The sequence below is a fragment of the Asterias amurensis genome, chromosome 8, assembly GCF_032118995.1.
Source record: "Asterias amurensis chromosome 8, ASM3211899v1".
In the NCBI taxonomy this organism is placed as follows: Eukaryota; Metazoa; Echinodermata; class Asteroidea; order Forcipulatida; family Asteriidae; genus Asterias; species Asterias amurensis.
The window spans coordinates 15,317,314-15,338,398 of record NC_092655.1 but is presented as its reverse complement, the minus strand read 5'-3'; the positions used below and the strand labels follow the sequence as shown (position 1 = coordinate 15,338,398).

The window sequence follows — 21,085 nt, the reverse complement described above, 5'->3', positions numbered from 1 at the left end:
CTCTCCCGAGTTCTGTGAACAAAATCACAGGCACATTACTCGGGTGGATAATATGGAAGTGTCGTGGCTGAGCGGTTAAGAGCACTGAATTCAAACTCTGGTGTTTCCGATCAGCAGAGTATGGGTTCGAATCCCCAGCCTAGACACTTGTGTCCTTAAGCAAGACACTTAACCATTGCTTCGTCCTTCGGATGGGATGTAAAGCCGTTGGTCCCATGTGTTGTGCAACGCATGTCAAAGAACCCAGTGCACTTTTTGAAAAGAGAAAGTTTGTATATACTCAGTGCCTTGAGTACTTTGTTTGGTAGATACGTGCGCTACATAAGACTTCGATATTATTATTATATGCCTTATGCAGAGTAATATGTCTGTGATTTTGTTCTTCATAGAACTCGGGAAAAGTACCAAGTGGTTACACACATCAGTGTTAGGGTAAAACCAAAGTTAATATTCTTTATCCCAGATGCAAACTTAACATTTATTAAGCTAAGTCTCATATCAATCTGACTATTCTGAAGGTTTTCATAATTGATTACACCTGTCATTTCAGAAACATTTTTCATACATGGAGAGGCATCTCCCACAAGACATCCAAAAGCATTGACAGCTTTAATAAACAAGCTTGCTCAGGAACCCACAACCATACAAGCATTGCTTATTTATGAGTCCCTCCACAGCTTCATGAGCTTCCAAGCTTGTTCTTTAATTATTCATACAACTACATGGTGTATGTAACTCATAGCTTCCAACCTACATTGTCTTTTTGATTTTCATACAGTGGAAATCATAAACTGATTGATTGATTGATTGATTGATTGATTGATTGATTGATTGATTGATTTGATTGATTGTTTGACTTTCTAAAACAAACATTTTACAGAATTTACAACAACATACAAAACTGAAAAAATTGATTGATTGATTGATTGATTGATTGATTGATTGATATTTTTTACATGTCATGTACACTTACTTGGGTGTAAATTTGGTACCAGCTTGTATACTATGTCTTGCATTGTCCGATCGAACCTGCAATGGAGGAGAATTGGAGAATGAAACAAATTATTGCATCAGAAATAAAGAAGAATATGATTTCAGTTTGTGGTCTACACCGATGTTTGATAAGCACTGTATACTGTCCTACATGGTCTGTTTTTTAGACAGATGGTGGTTGATTATCATGGCACAGTCTCCATATTTTCATAAGAATGCAATGACATACTTTTTCAATAAGAACCTGGACCCAAGCTAACCAAAGTTCACTGGCAATATCACTGCAGTCAGTGCACAATTTAATAGCTAGCTGGTTTGAGTTTAAAGACAGTGGACACTATTGGTAATAATTGTCAAAGACTAGTCTTCACAGTTGGTGTATCTCAACATATGGATAAAATAACAAACCTGTGAAAATTTGAGCTCAATTGGTCGTTGAAGTTGCGAGATATTAATGAAAGAAAAAAACACCCTTATCGCACCATGGTCACATGAAGTTGTGTGCTTTCAGATGCTTGATTTAGAGACCTCAAATTCTAAATCTGAATTCTCGAAATCAAATTTGTGGAAAATTACTTCTTTCTCGAAAACTATGTCACTTCAGACGGAGCCGTTTATCGCAATGTTTTATAATATCAACCTCTCCCCATTACTCATAATCAAGAATGTTTTCATGATAATAATTATTTTGAGTAATTACCAATAGTGTCTAATGCCTTTAAGGATATCCTTCACATGTCAAACAGGAGGGAAACATAAACCTGTCATCATGGCCAACTGACCCATAATAATGAAAACCCATTACAAATGTACAGCCATTATAAAGAGCACATAAACTGCACAGACCAGTCCAATTTGACTTCTGTTTTTTAATGGTATTCCAGATGCTGAGTGGGGTTATAAAACACTGACAAAAAGGGAGTTGATGGCATAATTTGTTTGGTAAAAAATACAGTTTTTACAAAAAGAGACCTGAATGACAAACAATGTTAATTTATAAAGAGTAATAATAACAATAATACAAGGTATTTATAAAGCGCTTTATATAACACCCAAGCAGATCCTTGCCATTTGATTGGAGGATTGTCCGTCACGTGATAGCAAATAAAATTACCATTGCACGCTGAGGACGCTGAGTCACTCACCGTGCTTTTTCGTTCCATCCGAAATGTACCATTGCACGCTAGCAGCGTGCAATGGTACTTTTCGGATGGAACGAAAAAGCTAAATAAAAACATCACTGCGTGCGCGTGTCTTTGGTAACGCAGCAGTGTTACTGCAAGGCATTAGTAAAATTACTAGCATTCGACTTCTACGATAAAAAATTGTAGGCCTACGCTTTGTTTGTTTTGAAAGTTGTATCTTTCAATCAAAATGACAAAGATCTACGTGGATGTATATAAAACAAATAATGAATGTTTTTCATTCGTGCAATGGTGCGAATATGTTCATTCGTTGAAAGCTGGAATGTTCCATTCAACTCGGCTCCGCCTCGTTGAATAGAACATTCCATCTTTCAACTCATGAACATATTCGCACCATTGCACTCATAAACATTCATTATGTGTATAATAACTAACAGGGGAAAGTACCACAAAATAACAAAAAAACAAAGAATAAACAAAAGGCAAACAAATCAGTTGAACGAGTGGGTTTTGAGAGATTTCTTGAAGGCTGCTAGTGAGCTAGAGTGGCGGATGCGGTAAGATAAATTATTACAGAGTACTACTTTGTGTACATGTAGCTTGCATTTATTCCTATATAAACAGCATTTACATTTGTGCATCGTCATCAGCCTGAGCGTCAATGACAGCACTTCATTTTCTTATGCAGTAGTCAAGCTGCATGTATCGGAGTCATTGATCTACATGTAGGCCAACATTGGGGGGGGGGGGGAGTGCTTTCTGCTCTACCGGCCAGGCTTCAGACTGATGATACCCAAGCCTACATCCGTATGGACTGTAAAAGGGGGTAACCCTGTTTCAGCCCTAGGAGTAGGTGGCAACAGCCTCTGGAAAAAAATAATTGTAGCACACACCTTGAAGTGGCCTTCAGGCCTAGTGTGTCTGGCGACTTGCATAAAAAAAATATAAAAAATATATTTAAAAAATGTACAATGCCAGCCTGTGACTATTACTTGGTTAACCGCCCAATCAACTGCTTACATGATTACATTTTTAACGTTCTGATAAAGCCTAGTTCAGATACTCGTAAAAAAAACAATCACTTGAAAGTGTGGCAAAACACTGCCAACCTTCAAACACTATGTACACACTGCACGATCCCATGCATTCTTTTTCAATTTACCGGCTTGGAGTCTTCGTCACTTTGCGTGCGACAATAAATCAAAGAAACATTGAATGCTAGAGGGCATTTCAGAACACTGAGATAGCGCCAGAATAAACGCCATTTATTGGTGAAATTACGCAATACATAGCAAACAAAAACAGTTGTACATTTAACCGACCATTTCAGAAACAATTACACATGCATGTAGGGTACAATGCATTTGTAGTATTCGGTCTACAGCTATACATGTACATGTAAGAAGACCAAAAGTTTTTATTGCCATTAATTTTAGAGTTATTACCAAATGTACACCTTTCCATTTAAAACGATTAAAGTCCCAACATTAGCCTAGGTCACCTGCAGCCGATTTCACGAAACTTTACGCAACTGCGTATGTCCACTTGCGCAACGTTTATGGTGCTAGTTGCTCCATAAACATTGCGTAAGTGGACTTACGCAGTTGCGTAAAGTTTCATGGCACTGCTGACTGTCAGCAAAATAATCAGCACTTATGGAAGCAGGCAATTCCGCGCTTATGTCAAGCATGTTTTACAGGTTAGCTCGTGCACGTGTGACTCCAGGTTACTAGGCATTCTTCGCTTATATTACACAGCTAGCGCAGTAACTCGGCGCTTGCACGGTAAGCAGAGAATGATGATCATAAGCGCAGAATTCGGCGATAAGCAGAGCCATGAAATTGGGCCTTGCTCTTTATAGTCAACTTACCCGACATAGTTGAGTGGATGACTTTGGTGGATAACGAGGTGACATACAGGACAGGTGTTGTTCTCCTCCAGGAACTTCACCAGGCAGCTTTTACAAACTGCAAGAAAAATTATTTAAAAAAAAAGAGTCAAGATTTACGATCATTACAAAGCATCAACTAATATGAAAAATTAATGTCACTTCAAGCTAGCAAAATCAGTGATCCCTAAACCAGTTTAGGCGACATATAGGCCCCTCTCAGTATCAGTTCTGAAAAGAACTGTCCTGCTTTTTAAAGACACTGGACACTATTATAAGTTATCACACAAGCGCGAGTGGAATACGGAAAAATATAGCGCCTCTGCGTCCCATATCCAACGAGGCCGAAGGGCGAGTTGGATATGGGATGCAGACGCGCTATATTTTCCGTATTTCCACGAGCGCGCGTGTGATAACGTATTTATCTTCAAGCAAACTTGGTGCGTGACATAGAACACACAAGACGCATGGTAGTGATATTAGCCGTGCAATATAGGTTTTTATCACCACTCCATTCTGCCAATCTGATTGGAGGATTAGCGCGTACTTGAAGATAATGGTAATTGCCAAAGACCAGTCTTCCCACTTGATGTATCTCAACATATGCATAAAATATCAAACCTGTGAAAATTTGAGCTCAACTGGTCGTCGAAGTTGCAAGATAATAATGAAAGAAAAAACACCCTTGTCACACGGAGTTGTGTGCTTTCAGATGCTTGATTTTGAGACCTCAAGTTTTAAATCTGAGTCTCGAAATCAAATTTGTGGAAAATTACCTCTTTCTCAAAAACCACTCCACTTCAGAGGGAGCCGTTTCTCACAATGTTTCATACTACATGTACCAACCTCTCCCCATTACTCGTTACCAAGTAAGGTTTTGTGCTAATAATTATTTTGAGTAATTACCAACAGTGTCCACTGCCTTTAACTGGTACCTGGGTGGATGGTAAAAAAAACGCCTGGTGGTAAACTTGTAACCCTGAGTGGAGCCCACTTTGCTCAATGAGAAGATCATTGTATTCTATTTTTGTCTATATAATAATGTTTTTATCAATAATAATAATAACAATAACAATAACAATAACAATAACAATAACAATAACAATAACAATAACAATAACAATAACAATAACAATAACAATAACAATAACAATAACAATAACAATAACAATAACAATAACAATAACAATAACAATAACAATAACAATAACAATAACAATAACAATAACAATAACAATAACAATAACAATAACAATAACAATAACAATAACAATAACAATAACAATAACAATAACAATAACAATAACAATAACAATAACAATAACAATAACAATAACAATAACAATAACAATAACAATAACAATAACAATAACAATAACAATAACAATAACAATAACAATAACAATAACAATAACAATAACAATAACAATAACAATAACAATAACAATAACAATAACAATAACAATAACAATAACAATAACAATAACAATAACAATAACAATAACAATAACAATAACAATAACAATAACAATAACAATAACAATAACAATAACAATAATAATAATAATAATAATAATAATAATAATAATAATAATAATAATAATAATAATAATAATAATAATAATAATAATACACGGTTTTTATATAGCGCTTTTTCACGGGGTGTCTCAAAGCGCTTCCGACATTATTACCCCTGGTCACTGGGCCTTAAATCATTCCTTAAACCATCTCAGCTCCCTGGGGAGTATACAGCCTGTGCGACAATTATATGCGCTACATGGCTAAACCAATCACAAGAACCATCTCTGCCCTCACAGGTACCCATTGTTGCGTAACTGTAATTTTAAACTTTATTTATATTTATGTTTATTAATACATAGTTTTTAATGATGCCTGTAAGTGGTGGCTATCTGCTATTGGATATCAATAATAAATAAAAACTTATAAGACGCTGGGGGCAGCAGACATACGTAACAGCCCTTTTTTTGCGGCTCTGAGTGTGCGTGCACATACTCAGTATTGCATGCAAAGGTCTGAGCACGCTCACTACTGTCGAGAACTGTTAAAAAGGACTGTCCAAAAGTCTCCCATTAAGGTAAACTTTTGACCCAAATTGGAAGCCTCGTCCCCCAAATGAGGCTACCAAGGGCCCCCCATCTGGAACCCCTTTACATGCAGGGTGGTAACAATGGCAGCACCTGCTTCACCAGTAGACCCCAAAAATCTCTCTCCTCAAAAGAAATATTGATCACTCTATCTCTCAGTCTACTTCACTATTATTCAATACAGCAATCAGTAACACAGCCTCAGCATGTCTGGAATGCAGACATCTGACCCCCATTGACCTCTCAGAGTGTCAATCAAATAATGAGCTGTCACAACACTGCTGAAGATAATTCCCACACACTACATATCGCCATAGAGCAAGAAATACAGGAATTCAAACTGCCTTGATATTGGTGCATAGTGACACAGTCATTACTTGTTGAAGGACGCATACCTTTAGGCCAACTTGAAGGATGAGGTTTTATTGTGTTCAAACACACACTTGTAAGAGGTTTTTAAAGGGTTTTGATTACTTTTGTACGTGTAGATCAAGCTATTGACACGAAGCCCTACTCACTGTGAATGAAGATGTATTTAATATAATTTACCTGTAGAAGTTTCAGCTTCATTAATTTTCACGTTTATGAGAAATAAAAGGTGAACATCACAGAGCGATGTTTTTTTGGAGAGTCAAGTAAATACCAGTACTGGTAAATACACTGCTAAATTGTCTTCTGAGATGAACATTATTTTGGTTACATTGTTTTATACTCATTTCTCAAAGACTACAGCACCCCAGGAAGTAATATTTTAAGGGAAGCTTTCTACCATAACTATCTTCAAACCATGTAAGTTTATGTAAATCTGAGGACATTTTGTTTAATTGTGTCCAACAAAAAGTACCTCAAAACCCTTTAAAGGAACACGTTGCCTTGGATCGGACGAGTTGGTCTATAAAAAAGCGTTTGTAACCGTTTGTTATGAAATGCATATGGTTAGAAAGATAATTTAAAAGTAGAATACAATGATCCACACAAGTTTGCCTCGAAATTGCGTGGTTTTCCTTTTACCTCGTCGACTAACACGGTCGGCCATTTATGGGAGTCAAAAATTTGACTCCCATAAATGGCCGACCGTGTTAGTCGACGAGGTAAAAGGAAAACCGTGCAATTTCGAGGCATGTTTATGTGGATCATTGTATTCTACTTTTACAGCATCTTTCTACCCATATGCATATTATAACAAACGCTTTTCAAAGACCAACTCGACCGATCCAAGGCAACGTGTTCCTTTAACCCGCAGAAGATTGTGTAATGATGCAGGGACAATTGCTCTGCACATCTTGGTTGGGGGAATGAAAATAGCACAATCTCTTGAACTGCATTTGCTTCTGGGAATGAAAAACAATGATTTGATTGAACTAAAATAGAGCGGGTGGGGGGGGGGGTGTTCTGGCCACTTGATGGTGCACCAAAGAATGCACGCGCACAGCTAATTATAATTTTTGGTAAACCCACAGATGCTTTTGAAAAATAGTGCTTTACAAGTCATGCAAATATTGTGTAATTATAAGAATCTATCACAGCCTGGGGGTTCTGTGTTTCAACTTTTGAGGAGATTTAATAAATTAAGGCTTTAAAGTTCGTCCTATTTTGCTTTGGAATTGGACGAGTGCCTCATGAAAACAGGCAGCAAGTCAGTTTGGGAAAAAAGAAAACAAATTCGGGGGGTAATTAGCAAAAACTCTGAATGGCTGACCTGCCAAAAATTGAAAATAAATCTGAAGTTTAGTGGTCTGAAAATATATTTGAAAGGATTTCAAGAGGCTGAGAGACTTTGAATTATTTTAAAAAGTACTTTTGAATGTTTGGCATTAAGCACTGGTTGCTAGGGAGTATATTTTAGTGTGGTGCACCCTTGCAAAAGCCATACCACCTTATAATACTGAAATTTCCATTTCATCACTCTATAATTGATTTGCTATTGTATACTGGTAGTTGGCTCAGCCGTTACATACTTACTGATCTTTGTTTTCCAATTCGTATTGTTTGTTTAAAGGCACAGTACATGTTTGGTAATTGTCAAAGACCAGTGTTCTCACTTGGTGTATCCCATCATAAGCATAAAATAACAAGCCTGTGATAATTTGGGCTCAATTGGTCATCGAAGTTGCGAGAAAATTCTGAAAGAAAAAACACCCTTGTTGGACGAATTTGTGTGCTTTCAGATAGGAATAAAAGACTTCTAGCTAAAAATCTGTTATTATTTAGTGAGAAATTACCTCTTTCTCAAAAACTACGTTACTTCAGAGGGAGTCGTTTCCCACAATGTTTTATACTATCAACAGCTCTCCAATGCTTGTTACCAAGTCAGTTTTTAAGTTTATATTTGTTTTGAGTAATTACCAAACGTGTACCTTCCCTTTAATTATTAGTCCTTTTGTTTACTTCACATACATGTTCTGCTCCAGGGTTATATATACCTTTGTTTAACCATGGTTAAACCTTTGTGTAGTTATCTACCGTAACTTTAGTATTTAAATGTATTTGTCTATTTAGTGCAGATATTGTAACGGCCACATCCACCACAAGCCTCAGCTTTTAGGATGATGCCTCCATGTGAATGTTTAAATATTGATTGATTGATTGATTGATTGATTGATTGATTGATTGATAAATACCAAGTATATTAGATTATACTGCAGGACATTTGTTACACATAGCTTTTTATAACCTAATGGGATGTGGGCTGATGAGGGACAGATGTGTCCAGCGCTTGTTATGGCAATATAGGTTTCTGAATATTATTTCTCTACATAAAGAAACAAAACAAGTATGTGAGTTTCCTTTTTTTTTTTTTTTTTGCTATAATTAAATCAACGAACAAGGCGACTAAAACAAAATCAACAACATTGTCAGCATTGGTAGTTTCTTTAAACATTCTAAACCATTCTCAAGACGGTTAAATCAATTGATAAAAACATTTTTAAAGTGCTAATTCAGGCCTGGAATTTCATCCTTGAGAGGGCAGGACCATTTTCATTTTGCAAAGGGCACTTCCACCAGAAAAAAAACATCCATACAAGATACAAGTAGTTTCTATATCCATCATTCACTGTTTGAGATCCTGTACATTTTTAAACTGTCCTATACCATCATGTATTTGCTGCTATTCTCATACAAAACCACTTTGACTGTCTCTATACTTCAAACTTTAATTAGTAAACCATCACTTTTATTGGTGGTTTAATTTTATAACCACCCAGCATATTGTCAGTATCAATTGACTTCAAAGAGCCGGATAAGCAAACCAATAATAATTACTGCAAGTCCTGTGTCTCTCCACTCAATACCCGGGTATACAGAATTGTATTATTGACAAATAGTCATTCAGAGCAAGCCATCTGTGCTGAAGTCAGAGTACCAATGTGAGAATTTTCAGACGCTGGCAGCAGCAGACATAACAGACCTTTTTTGCAGCTCTGAACATGCATGCACATGTTCAGTACTGTGCGCATAGGTCTCAGCACACGCACTACAAGCTCTGGTGTTTTTGATCAGCAGAGTGTGGGTTCAAGTCCCAGTCGTGACATCTGGGTCCCTATAAGCAAGACACTTAACCATTATTGCTGCGTCCTTCAGCCATAGGTCCCACTTGTTGTATAAACCACATAATAAGAACCCAGTGTACATGTACTTATCGTAAAGAGAAGGGGTTCGCAATGATGTTCCTGGTCTGATCGGCAGCATATAAAACCATATAATAAGAACCCAGTGTACTTATCAAAAAGAGAAGGGGTTCGCCATGATGTTCCTGGTCTGATCGGCAGAATATTGCGCCACAGCACCTTATAAACCTTTACATGGTGCTATGTAAAAGAAAAAAGGTTTGTACTTCAAAAGGTAGCTTCACATACATGTACACGTACATACCTTGCAGAATAAATTATAGTAATGTTAGAGAGACACGAGCATCATTGGGCATTCTCCCCTAAGTGTTCCGCTGGCCAAATGCCAGTTAAAACACATGAGGACCAGTCAAAATCCACTCCAAATTGTCCGGTTGGCTATTTCTGAAAGAATGCCTTTTCTTTTTGAAATATCAACAAACGTATCAACAACAACAGAAGTGGTCAAAGGCAGTGGACATTATTGGTAATTACCCAAAATAATTATTAGCATAAAACCTTACTTGGTAACGAGTAATAGTGAGAGGTTGATAGTATTAAACATTGTGAGAAACGGCTCGCTCTGAAGTGATGCAGTTTTCGAGAAAGAAGTAATTTTCCACGAATTTGATTTTGAGACCTCAGATTTACAGTTTGAGGTGTTGAAATCAAGCATCTGAAAGCACACAACTTCGTGTGACAAGGGTGTTTTTTCTTTCATCCTTATCTCGCAACTTCGACGACCAATTGAGCTCAAATTTGTTGAGATACACAAAGTGAGAAGACTGGTCCTTGACAATTACCAAAAGTGTCGAGTGTCTTTAAACAAACAGCATTTACAAAAACAATACTCCTCTATTGCCAACCACTTTTTCATTGCACATCATATCTAGTAAGACAACAAGGTAACACGTTCAATTACTCTCTTGCAAAACAGTGTCACCAAATAAAACAGTATTATCAGCAGACAGACGCACTCCCAATTCCTACGCACACATCTGCCCGTATGAACTAATTAATAAATGAAATTCTTCCTGTTGCCTGATTGATATTTAAAGCCCCAGTCGAATCAATATATCCCAGGTGATTCCACATGCATGGCCACAACACAGCGCCTCGACGCTGCTCTGCACCAGGAGACCCGACTCAGGGTGAGACAAGACGGCGGGTTGGTCGGTGGTTTGTCCGTGGGTCTAGATCTACTGCAGCGAGGAGTGTCCTGCCTGCATGATGATGCACCACCGATCGAGGGTTGTACACCTCCTGGCGACAAGCAGCCTGTGAGGATTGTTGACACAGGGAGCCAGAGAGAGTATTGCCTGCGGGTATGTGTGCTTCCAAATGGAAGCTACAGTAGTGGTGGATGTAGTGTGCAGGGATGTGATAGGCTGTTTAGAAAAAACCTGAACTTTGAGCGCAAAGCGCATCTTAAGCATGCACAAGCTCAAAAACTTACAAGCCCAATATTAATATTTGTTTTATCTGCAATTTGGAGTGTTATCATGGTTTTGTTTTATTCAATTCTATTTTATTAAAAATATTTTTTTAATAGTTTTTTTTTGGGGGGGGGGGGGGGAGGGGGTCCCCGGGTCAACAAAAAAATTGGAATAATATGTATATATTTTTTAGATGTTTTAGGAAGAATAAAGAACGGAATTCCGCTTAAAAATTGAGAAATCACACCTCTGAGTGTGCAGTATGGCAGCCTGTGCTATGATGATGATGATCATCATCATCATTTAGGCTGTGTTCATCCAGTGTACATTAGGATGTAGCCACGGGCACCTCAATCATGTAAACGCCATTCATTTATAGTTCTTTCAGTTCTGGTCTATGTTGTTGTTGCATACAAATGTAGTAGTCCAGTCTTTTTTCTATACCATCCGCCCTGGTAATAGTTAAAAAGCAGGACAGTTCTTTTCAGAACTGAGAAGTCTCCCGAACCTCCGATTTTCTACTCCGCGGCTGTAGAATAAAGCACGACAGTTCTCTAAGAACAAACTCTACATGGCAAGTAGATACACACATGGTGTTACCGCTAACCAAATGTTATATACATTCATACAAATGTACCCTTATGTCATCTCTCAACATTCTTCTTTGTCTTCCCTCTTTTCCCTGTCCTTGGTTGCCAATCCATTATTCTTGTTGTGCATAAATTGAGAAACATTTCACTTTGAAGTACTGCGTTTATGGAAAAATATATCACTTTCCAACCCCTCAAAAAAAAATTGATTCTGAGAAAAGTTACAGCGGTAACACTTCTCAGTAAGCTTGGGCGATATCGATTTATTTTATTCACAATATATCGCCGACAATAAATCATGATATTCGATATAATCGCGCTTAATTAAATTTGACATCATCAGTCTTCAAACTCCCAGTGAAAGTTGAAGAAGAGACAGTCATAGCATAAGAGAGGTGTTCTCATGACCTATTCTTCTGGTTTTACTCCAAACCTATGGGGTGCAAGATGTCTCAGCTAGGAAATACATCGCAATTTTGCTATATTTAATCGATATATCGCAATACATCGATATTGCGATTAAAACCAAATCGATCCGATATCGAAATCGTGTCCAAATTAGTATCGCGATATTCGATAATATCGTGATATCGCCCAAGCTTACTTCTCAGATATTGCTCTATGCTCAGATGGTACAGTATACTATTCCAATTGCAGATTAATCCACCACATGAATATTAGCTGCTCAAAAATCTTGGCAATATCTCAAAAACACTACCACCTTTTGAAGCCATTGGACACTTTCGGTAAACAGTATTGTCCAAGGCCCACACTTTGTGTATCACAACTTATATATAAAATAACAAACCTGTGAAAATTTAGCCTCAATCAGTCATCGGAGTCAGAAGAAAATAACGGGAAAAACCACCCTTGTTTCCGCAATTTTCGCCGTGTCATGATATGTGTTAAAAATACATCCGTAATTCTCGCTATCGAGAATTGATATTGTTATAATGTTTTCTCAAAAAGTAAAGCATTTCATGGAATAATATTTCAAGAAGTCTTTCACCATTACCTTCTGTAAACCCTGTAAGTTATTTGTAAATCTGTAGATTTTTTAAAATTTTTTGTTCTTTACCGAAAGTGTCCAATGGCTTTAAAAAGAAAGTACCACGCCTTAGTCTAGTGGTATAAATCTACAACTACATGTATGTGGGATCGAAACATTAACAGTGGGTTCCATTACCAAACAAACACAACTCCTTGTAACATTAAAATATTTCTTCCCCCAAATTTAGTATGATCGTCCACAGACAGCCAGGGAGGCTAACCCCAATTTTCTCGGCCATAAAAAAAAAAAAAAAAAAAAAATGCATTCATCCATGAACATGTACATTGTAAGCTGAAAGTCAAATGACAAAGGTGTCAAAATTTATGAAATAATTTGAACACTGACTTAATCGTCTATTGTGCATTGTGTATAGTAATGTGACAAAACTTTACATGTAGTACAAATTACACGCTGTGTCAAAATTTATAAATTATTTTTAACACTGACTTTGCTGTACATTATGTGTAGGTTCCGGTCAAAGAACCAATATGTTTAACGTCCATGTACGGCACACATTAAAAAAGGCATACAAAGGCCTGTACGCACACAGCGCACTTAACGCCGCTCAGCATAACAATGACTCCCTCTTAGTCTTACATGTACATCAGCGCCGATAAAATTTGCATCTATAGCAATCAGGTAGATTTGGTCCAACAATTAGGGAGATAATTAAGAAATTTACATTCAATACAATAGCAAAAAAAAAGATTCCCATAATCAGGGAGGTTGTCAAAATTGTTCATCCGACCATGGAAAGATTAGGGTGTTGCCAGGGATCTTTCTTCAGAATCAGGTAGTTTCGGCAGCTCTCCTGAAACATCTCCATTCAGAGAATTTGCTATAGAGTAGAGAGGTGTTGGGAGTTCTGTAAAACCATCCAGTGCATATCTACATGTACATTATCACAGGGATGTGCCACTAAAACATGGAGTTTACGAGTCACTAGATCTGAATGAGAAAGCCGTTCCCCCGAGTTAATGAGACGTGAATTTCATTGGATGCGCACAGCTCAAGCATGCTGTCGTTTGCAGACAAATGGAAAGGGTAGTGGGGAAAGCAACACAAAGTTAAAACCTAGACATTTAACACAGGGTGCACGCCGACAAATTCATACTTTTGTCAAGTCTGTGGGGAGAGGTCAACCTCTATCTAAAATATTTTAAAATGTCAAAAATACAATGAGCTGTTCCTCAACCATTCCAAAACAATTAACAATTATTTAAAACAATTGTTTTTCATGTCAGTTTTTTTGCTTCTTTATATTCAAATAGCAAACCACACTTGAGAAAATATCTGGATGAATTTTGTTTTATCCTGTCCAACTTCTTTTTTGAAATTTTTAATCTAATAATCAGACATGCATACTGTACATGTACGTATGCTACATTTGTATGTAACTTCCCCTGTCCTGTTTTTGAGGTACTCAGTGTATGCCTTTTTCTTTGAATTGGAAAATAATAATGATGCCATGTTTCAAATGATGCCCTAATTACCTTCATTTTTTTTATAAGTACGCAAACAAAACATATATTAAACCTTGATGGACATTAAAATGTTCACACCACGCACTCATCTTCGATGACTTCAACAGGGGTCACATTTGTTTTGAGTTTACATCGCGCGTAGAGATGTAAAAGATTTGCCTCGATTTTAGGGACACCTTGAAAACAGGACGTCCTACGATACGTCTGATACGTGTTCCTCTGCAAATGTTTTTCTTTTAGGGAAGATTTTCTGAGCAATAATTTGTTTTCTGTTTTAAACCCCTACTTGAAATTAGTTCCTGATGAATTCGATACTTTGTGTAATTAAGTATGCAGACCTTCATGCTCAAAGTGCATTTTGATAGTTTACAATCATTTGTCCAAGAATATACAATCATTTGTAAGCATATTAATTTTTTTTTATTTTAATTTTAATTTTTTTCCCCCCCATACAAGCAACGCTAAATACCCAAATTAAGGCAATCATTTAGAGTTTTAACTGCACTTAGCACTTACTGAAATACAATCGAGGAGGCATTTCTAAAATTCATATAATATGTAAGGCTGAAATGAATACATTCAGAGTCTCCTCAATAAATTAATTTAAAAAACCTCCTTCCACTCCGAAAAGGGAGTTTAATGCATTCCGACTGTGTACACACCCAGAACATTGTCTCGCGCCTACCACCTTCAACGCTCGCTGAATGCCTTTCACACGTTCATTGTGTCTAGGCAAGGAGGAGTGGGGGGGGGGGGGTTGCTCGCTGGCGCAACCACCATGGTTCATTAATGTGAAATGTAAAGTCAATAGTGCAAATCCTCATGAGAGCAGTGATTGTGTTCGATCTAATAGGCTGTCCATTGGAGAGGCACTACAGAGTGGGTTGGTATTGAATTGCAGCTGCTTCGGTTAGGTGCGGATGGTGTGTGTACATTGTGCTGCCACTGACAATCAACCGAAAGAGAAAAGAGTGTCGGATCACTCGGCCGCTTATTAAACTGTCTTGTGCCTCGTAGCTAATTGCACTTTACAAGCAACATTTTCTAAGTTATTTTACAAAAGTAAAGTATTTTTTAAATGTGCATTTATGAGAAGCATTGCATGGTAAAAGAGTATCCTTAAAAAAAAGTATTTAAAAAATGTGCATCAAGGTAATTTATAAGCAACATTTTGTAAATTGTTTTTACAAAAGTACGTGTATGTATCCCTTATTTATAAAGTTTTTTAAGAAATGTGCATTCATGAGAAGCATCAAGGTACTTTACACGCAACATTTTGTAAATGTTTGTGTTAACAAAAATATGTGTTCCGTACTTAAAAGTGTTATTAAAATGTGTATAATATGAGAAGCTTAAAGGTACTTTACCAGCAACATTTTGTGAATTGTAAATGGGTACCTGTGAGGGCAGAGATGATTCTTGTGGTTGATTTAGCCGAGTAGCGCACACTAATGTTGCACAGGCTGTATACTCCCCAGGGAGCTGAGATGGTTTAAGGAATGAGTAAGCCCCAGTGACTAGGGGTAGTAATTTTGGTAGCGCTTTGAGATGCCCTTCGGTCGTGAAAACCACTGTATAAAAACTGGTTGTTATTATTATGATTACTTACATGTGTGGAGGCACTCTGTGATAGTTGTGGCGTCAATGAGGTAGCCATTACACAGCTTACAGCAGATCTGCTCATTCAGATCCACCAGCTTCACCCGCCGGTCCATCTACAACAGACAATAACAGAAATGACAAACTTATCAATCGTATTTAGACACAGACATGTTTAGTAGAGCAACATTGTTGGCTTACCCCAGGTGTTTCCTACACATTAATCCATTTTCTTTAATCTTTTATGTTAAAAACATTGTTGGGTGCAACCCACACAATGTTTTTGGGGTGCAACCCAAAATACATACTTCTGTCTGTGGATCTTTTCACTACAAGTAAGTAAAGTGTGGGAGATTTTTGTTTTCCTTCAGGAGTGTTCATACATGATTAATAGCAGTTTGACAGCAGCTTCTCTGCAAATACCACCCTTTGAGTTTGTTGGTTATTCACATCGAGTGAGGGAAACAACTTGAGATCTACGAGACATGAATAAAACACTGCACAGAAGACCAACAGAACATTTCTTTAACTTGTACTTTTCAAGTATCGCTATGAACAGAAGGAAAGGTACAATTTCCATGTTTTACCCCTCCTGGTGATTCATGGGAAATGATGAGTTAGTCCCAATTTAGACAAGTTCAACAAGGACAGACAAACTGATGTAAGGTTTTGAAGGCCAATGGTTGTTTCTGGGGATGAGGTTGTACCACTCCAGGAAGTTTCAGAACATTGATGCAACATCAGTGTTCTCCGTTAAAGGCAGTGAACACTATTGGTAATTACTCAAAATAATTAGCCTAAAACATTACTTGGTAACAAGTAATGGGGAGAGGTTGATGGTATAAAACACTGTGAGAAACGGCTCCCTCTGAAAAGACGTAGTTTTGTAAAAGATGCAATTTTTAAATTTCAAATCTGAGGTCTCGAAATCAAGCATCTGAATGCACACAACTTCATATGAGAAGGTGTTTTTTTTCTTTTTATTATTATCTCGCAACTTTGACGAACAATTAAGCTAAAATTTTCACTGGTTTGTTATTTTATGCATGTAATGTTGAGATACACCAAGTGAGAAGACTGGTCTTTGACAATCACCAATAGTGTCCAGGGTCTCTAAAGAGGCTCTGAACTTGTTTGGCAATTATTCAAAATACATATTAGCATAAAAGCTACTTGGTAACGAGCAACAGTAACAAGCAACAGAGAGCTGTTGATAGTATATGTATGTGAGAAACTGAAGTGATGTAGTTTTTGAGAAAGAGGTAATTTCTCAATCAAATATTTGAATCTAAGAAAGACTTCAGGCCTGAAGCCCTGACGTCTTTCTCAGAGATCTAAAAGAATACATTTGTATGTATGTACACCACACACATTGTATTTGTGTACAATAATTTAATCAAATGCAGTATGATTGAAATTAGATTGGAATACGTCTGAGGATTAGGGCCGAATAAACTTCCCAATCAGTGAAATTTCAAATTGAAACTAATCAATTATTTAAATTTTTGTTAATTACTGTTCCTGCACTGTCTTTAAAAACATAATGTCCAATCAATTAATGTTTATTTAAAAAAAATTGCAGTACCTGCTGGTATAATACATTGTACTACTACTTCCAATGACCTCAAAGCTACCTAGCAAGGCTCGTTGGTCTAATGTTATGACATCTGCTCTAGAATAGCAAAGGTTGTGGGTTTTGAATCCCACCCAAGTAATATGCCTAGTGGATTTCCCGCAGGACCTGGATAAGGCTACATAATGTAGTTTATACAGTGATATGAAAACCAGTTTGTAGAACAGGTTAAATACATTGCCATGGATTGGTCGAGTTGGTCTTTAAAAAGCGTTTGAAACCGTTTGTTATGAAATGCAAATGGTTGAAGATAGGTATTTTAAAAGTAGAATATAATGATCCACACAAACATGCCTCGAAATTGCAAGGTGTTCCTTTTACGTCGCAAAGAAACACGGTCAGCCCTCTGTGGAGTAAAAATTTTGACTCCATAAAATGGCCGATCGTGTTAGTTCGAGACGTAAAAGGGCCATGCAATTTTGAGTGATACTTGTGTGGATCATTATATTCTACTGTTAAAATATTTTTCTAACCATTTGCAATTTTAAACAAACGGTTTCAAATGGTTTTAAACGTTGTTCATTAACCAACTCGCCCGATCCAAGGCAACCATTCTACTGTTAAAATATTTTTCTAACCATTTGCAATTTTAAACAAACGGTTTCAAATGGTTTTAAACGTTGTTCATTAACCAACTCGCCCGATCCAAGGCAACCTGTTCCTTTAATAACAAGCTTGGGGTACTGCCAATGCAGTGGACACCTCACAGCAAACACGGTTCATGAATATTGCAAATTATGCACGTAGAAATTACAGAATTTCACCCAGTTTATTTGATAAATATCAACACAAGGTGTAGTGAGTGAGTGTATTTCAGAATTTTGAATTTGGGGGTTTGGGGTTTTAAATGCGGGCCTGTATGCTTCGTTTTGAAGGGGCAAGGGCACCAAGGCATTTTCTCCTTGGTAAAGGACACTCTATGAGGAAATTGTAAAGATCTACTACAGCATTGTTAGGGCACCAAAGCAATGACCAGGGGGCATGGTGGCAATCACCTTTTGTTGCCTCCATGAAGAATCATGCCTGTAAATGCAAACAATTTTCAAAACACAGATTTTGTTCAACATGAAAAGGAAAAATGCACACACACATGTTTTCATGTTTTAAACATAAACTTTTCATTATAGAACAATTCTGCACAATGCCTCCGGCCTCACCAGTGACGCGACTGCTGACTTTCCTCTGGCATTCTAAAAACAAATAAATGTAGTTCTGATTGAGCTATGAGTATGACCGGTCACCGCAACTGATCAATCACTTGTAATTGAGTGTACAGAGTACCGGGCTTCTTCAGTGTGTAGTGATAATAAGTGATGAGGTCTATGCATTATTCATTACATTTAATCAATCCTCAACCATGCAAGTCTACACATGTAGATCCCCGTACAGCAGGCCTCGAATAACAGAGGCCATTGCCTCTCTTGCCCCATGGTCTTGGCCTTGGTGCCTCTTTGCATGGAGGAAGGAATAGAAGGAGCTCGAACTACCCGCAAAACCGCAGAGTAACAAAAGAATACCCTGACAATGCCCCCGTCGAACTAGTGGAAAAAGATAGGAGACCTCCAGCTGGACGGCCGATTAACGAGCAGGATTAGATTTCTTTGTACAGAACGTGCGGTACCGCCACTCTGCACCGTTGCCTTCGTGTAAAGTTGAATCATTGGAGACAAGAATTGTGAATATTACACGTTTTCATTTACTGTTTGTGGTGTTTCACTGAAACATCATGGCATATTTTTTCATTTTTTTTTTTACTTTCCGGTCACTAGCGGTGGTTCAAAATTTGGGTATTCGCACACGAGGGTGGTTGGTATTCAATTGTGTTTTTCGATTTGGTGAGCACAAGTGTACACAATTTTTATCAGGTCTCAAAAAAGTTGTTTTTCTGTATTATATCCATATGACATACGACACCATGGTTGAGTGAAGAACCAAGTGCGCACGCGCAAACTCACATACGCCAGGTTGCCCATTGTCTGTATAAGGTATATCGGTGATTACGAGGTGTTGTTACACGACCGCGTACCGCAGGTTCGACTTTTGAAGTCCCTTCGTTCGAGCTCCTTCTATTCCTTCCTCCATGCTCTTTGCAAGTATTAAGAAACTATCCTTATTTTTTTATATGCCTCAGACTTATCAGAGTATATGCTTCTTCTTGCCAAGAAGTATATTATGCCTTCCCAGTGGACAGTATTTTTGTATTTTAGTCTTTTAATATCTTGTATTTTGAAATTGTACTTAAATAAATATTTTTATATTTCTTAATGTTTTTCTGTAATTTTAAAAATAGTCTATATATATTTTCTTATGCTCTGTAATTTAAAACGCAATTCAGTCTCTGGCTGCCAAGTTTGAATGTTTTTAATAAAGCAATAACACAAAGAAATGTTGCGTTAAACAATCTAAAATTTATTTTTCAACAAGCCAATTAAGCTTAAATGACGGAGTCATGAAACATTCACTCAGCGTACAATGTAGGTTGCCAGCACTGTTATGGAGTACATACAGGCTACAGAACCACTTTGGTAGCATGTGAGTAATTTGTGAAACAATGTCTGATGTGCTTTTCTTCTTAGAAATTGCCTGGAAATGGTTGCCTGTACATGTAAATGGTTGCCTGGAAATGGTTGCCTGTAAATTGCCTTGTGTGACATGGCCCTTAGGCAGCCAGCCAACCGTGCCCAACAACCTAGCCTCTATAATAATTTGCGTGCATCTCAAATAGGCACAGGTGAAGTCCAAACGACTGCATGCAGCAAAGGTCTATATTGATTCGGAGTCTAAACAACACCTTAAATCTATAAAATGATCAGGTGCTTGTCTGGCTGGAGGAAGAACAACTCAAGTTAAACAAAAATTATTAGAATGCCCTACCTACATGCACCCTGTGATTGTAGAGTCCTGTTGAAATGTATGCAATGTATCATGAAGTTCACAGTCACAGGGCTCATTTTTATTTTATTTTTTAATTTTTTTTGGGGTGGGGGGGGGGGGGGGGAATCCACAAGAACGTGCAGGACTTATAGCTCAGAATCTTGATTAGAGCAGAGTATACTGTTCAAAACGTCGAGAGCAAACTGGCTCGTTTCAGAGCCACCACTTCTTCAAAAGAGATTTTACTCATGGTTGTACCCGCAGGTTTACTATTCATATTTATATTTATAGTTACTCTTATTTTCTCCTCAGTTAAAGGGCACCATACATGTAAGAGGAAATTGTAAATTTCTTCAGAGCATTTCAATGACACTATAAGGCAATGACCCGCGGGCATGGAGGCAATCGCCTTGGTTGCCTTCGTGAAGTATCAGGTCTGAGAATCGCATGGGTAATGAAGTCAGCAGGTAGGCCTACTTGTTAAAGGGAAGGTACACGTTTGGTAATTACTCAAAACAAACATGAACTTAAAAACTGACTTGGTAACGAGCATTGGAGAGCAGTTGATAGTATAAAACACTAAGTGTGAGAAACGGCTCCCTCTGAAGTTGCATAGATTTTGAGAAAGAGGTTATTATTTCTCACTCAAATAATAAAAGACTCTAGCCAGAAGTCTTTT

At 37.5% G+C, this 21,085-nt stretch overlaps 1 protein-coding gene across 2 annotated transcripts in view; it reads right to left on the bottom strand.

Annotated features, from left to right (window-relative positions):
- The window catches only part of LOC139941015 (polycomb group RING finger protein 3-like), a 63,914-nt gene that overhangs the window by 23,317 nt on the left and 19,512 nt on the right, over window positions 1–21,085 (bottom strand). For both annotated transcript variants that reach the window (XM_071937429.1, XM_071937430.1), the window contains exons 2-4: window positions 15,910–16,015; window positions 4,009–4,105; window positions 974–1,029 (exon numbers count right to left, since the gene is read on the bottom strand). In XM_071937429.1, coding sequence (XP_071793530.1) covers window positions 974–1,029; window positions 4,009–4,105; window positions 15,910–16,015 — 259 coding nt within the window. The remainder of the gene's footprint in view (window positions 1–973; window positions 1,030–4,008; window positions 4,106–15,909; window positions 16,016–21,085) is intronic.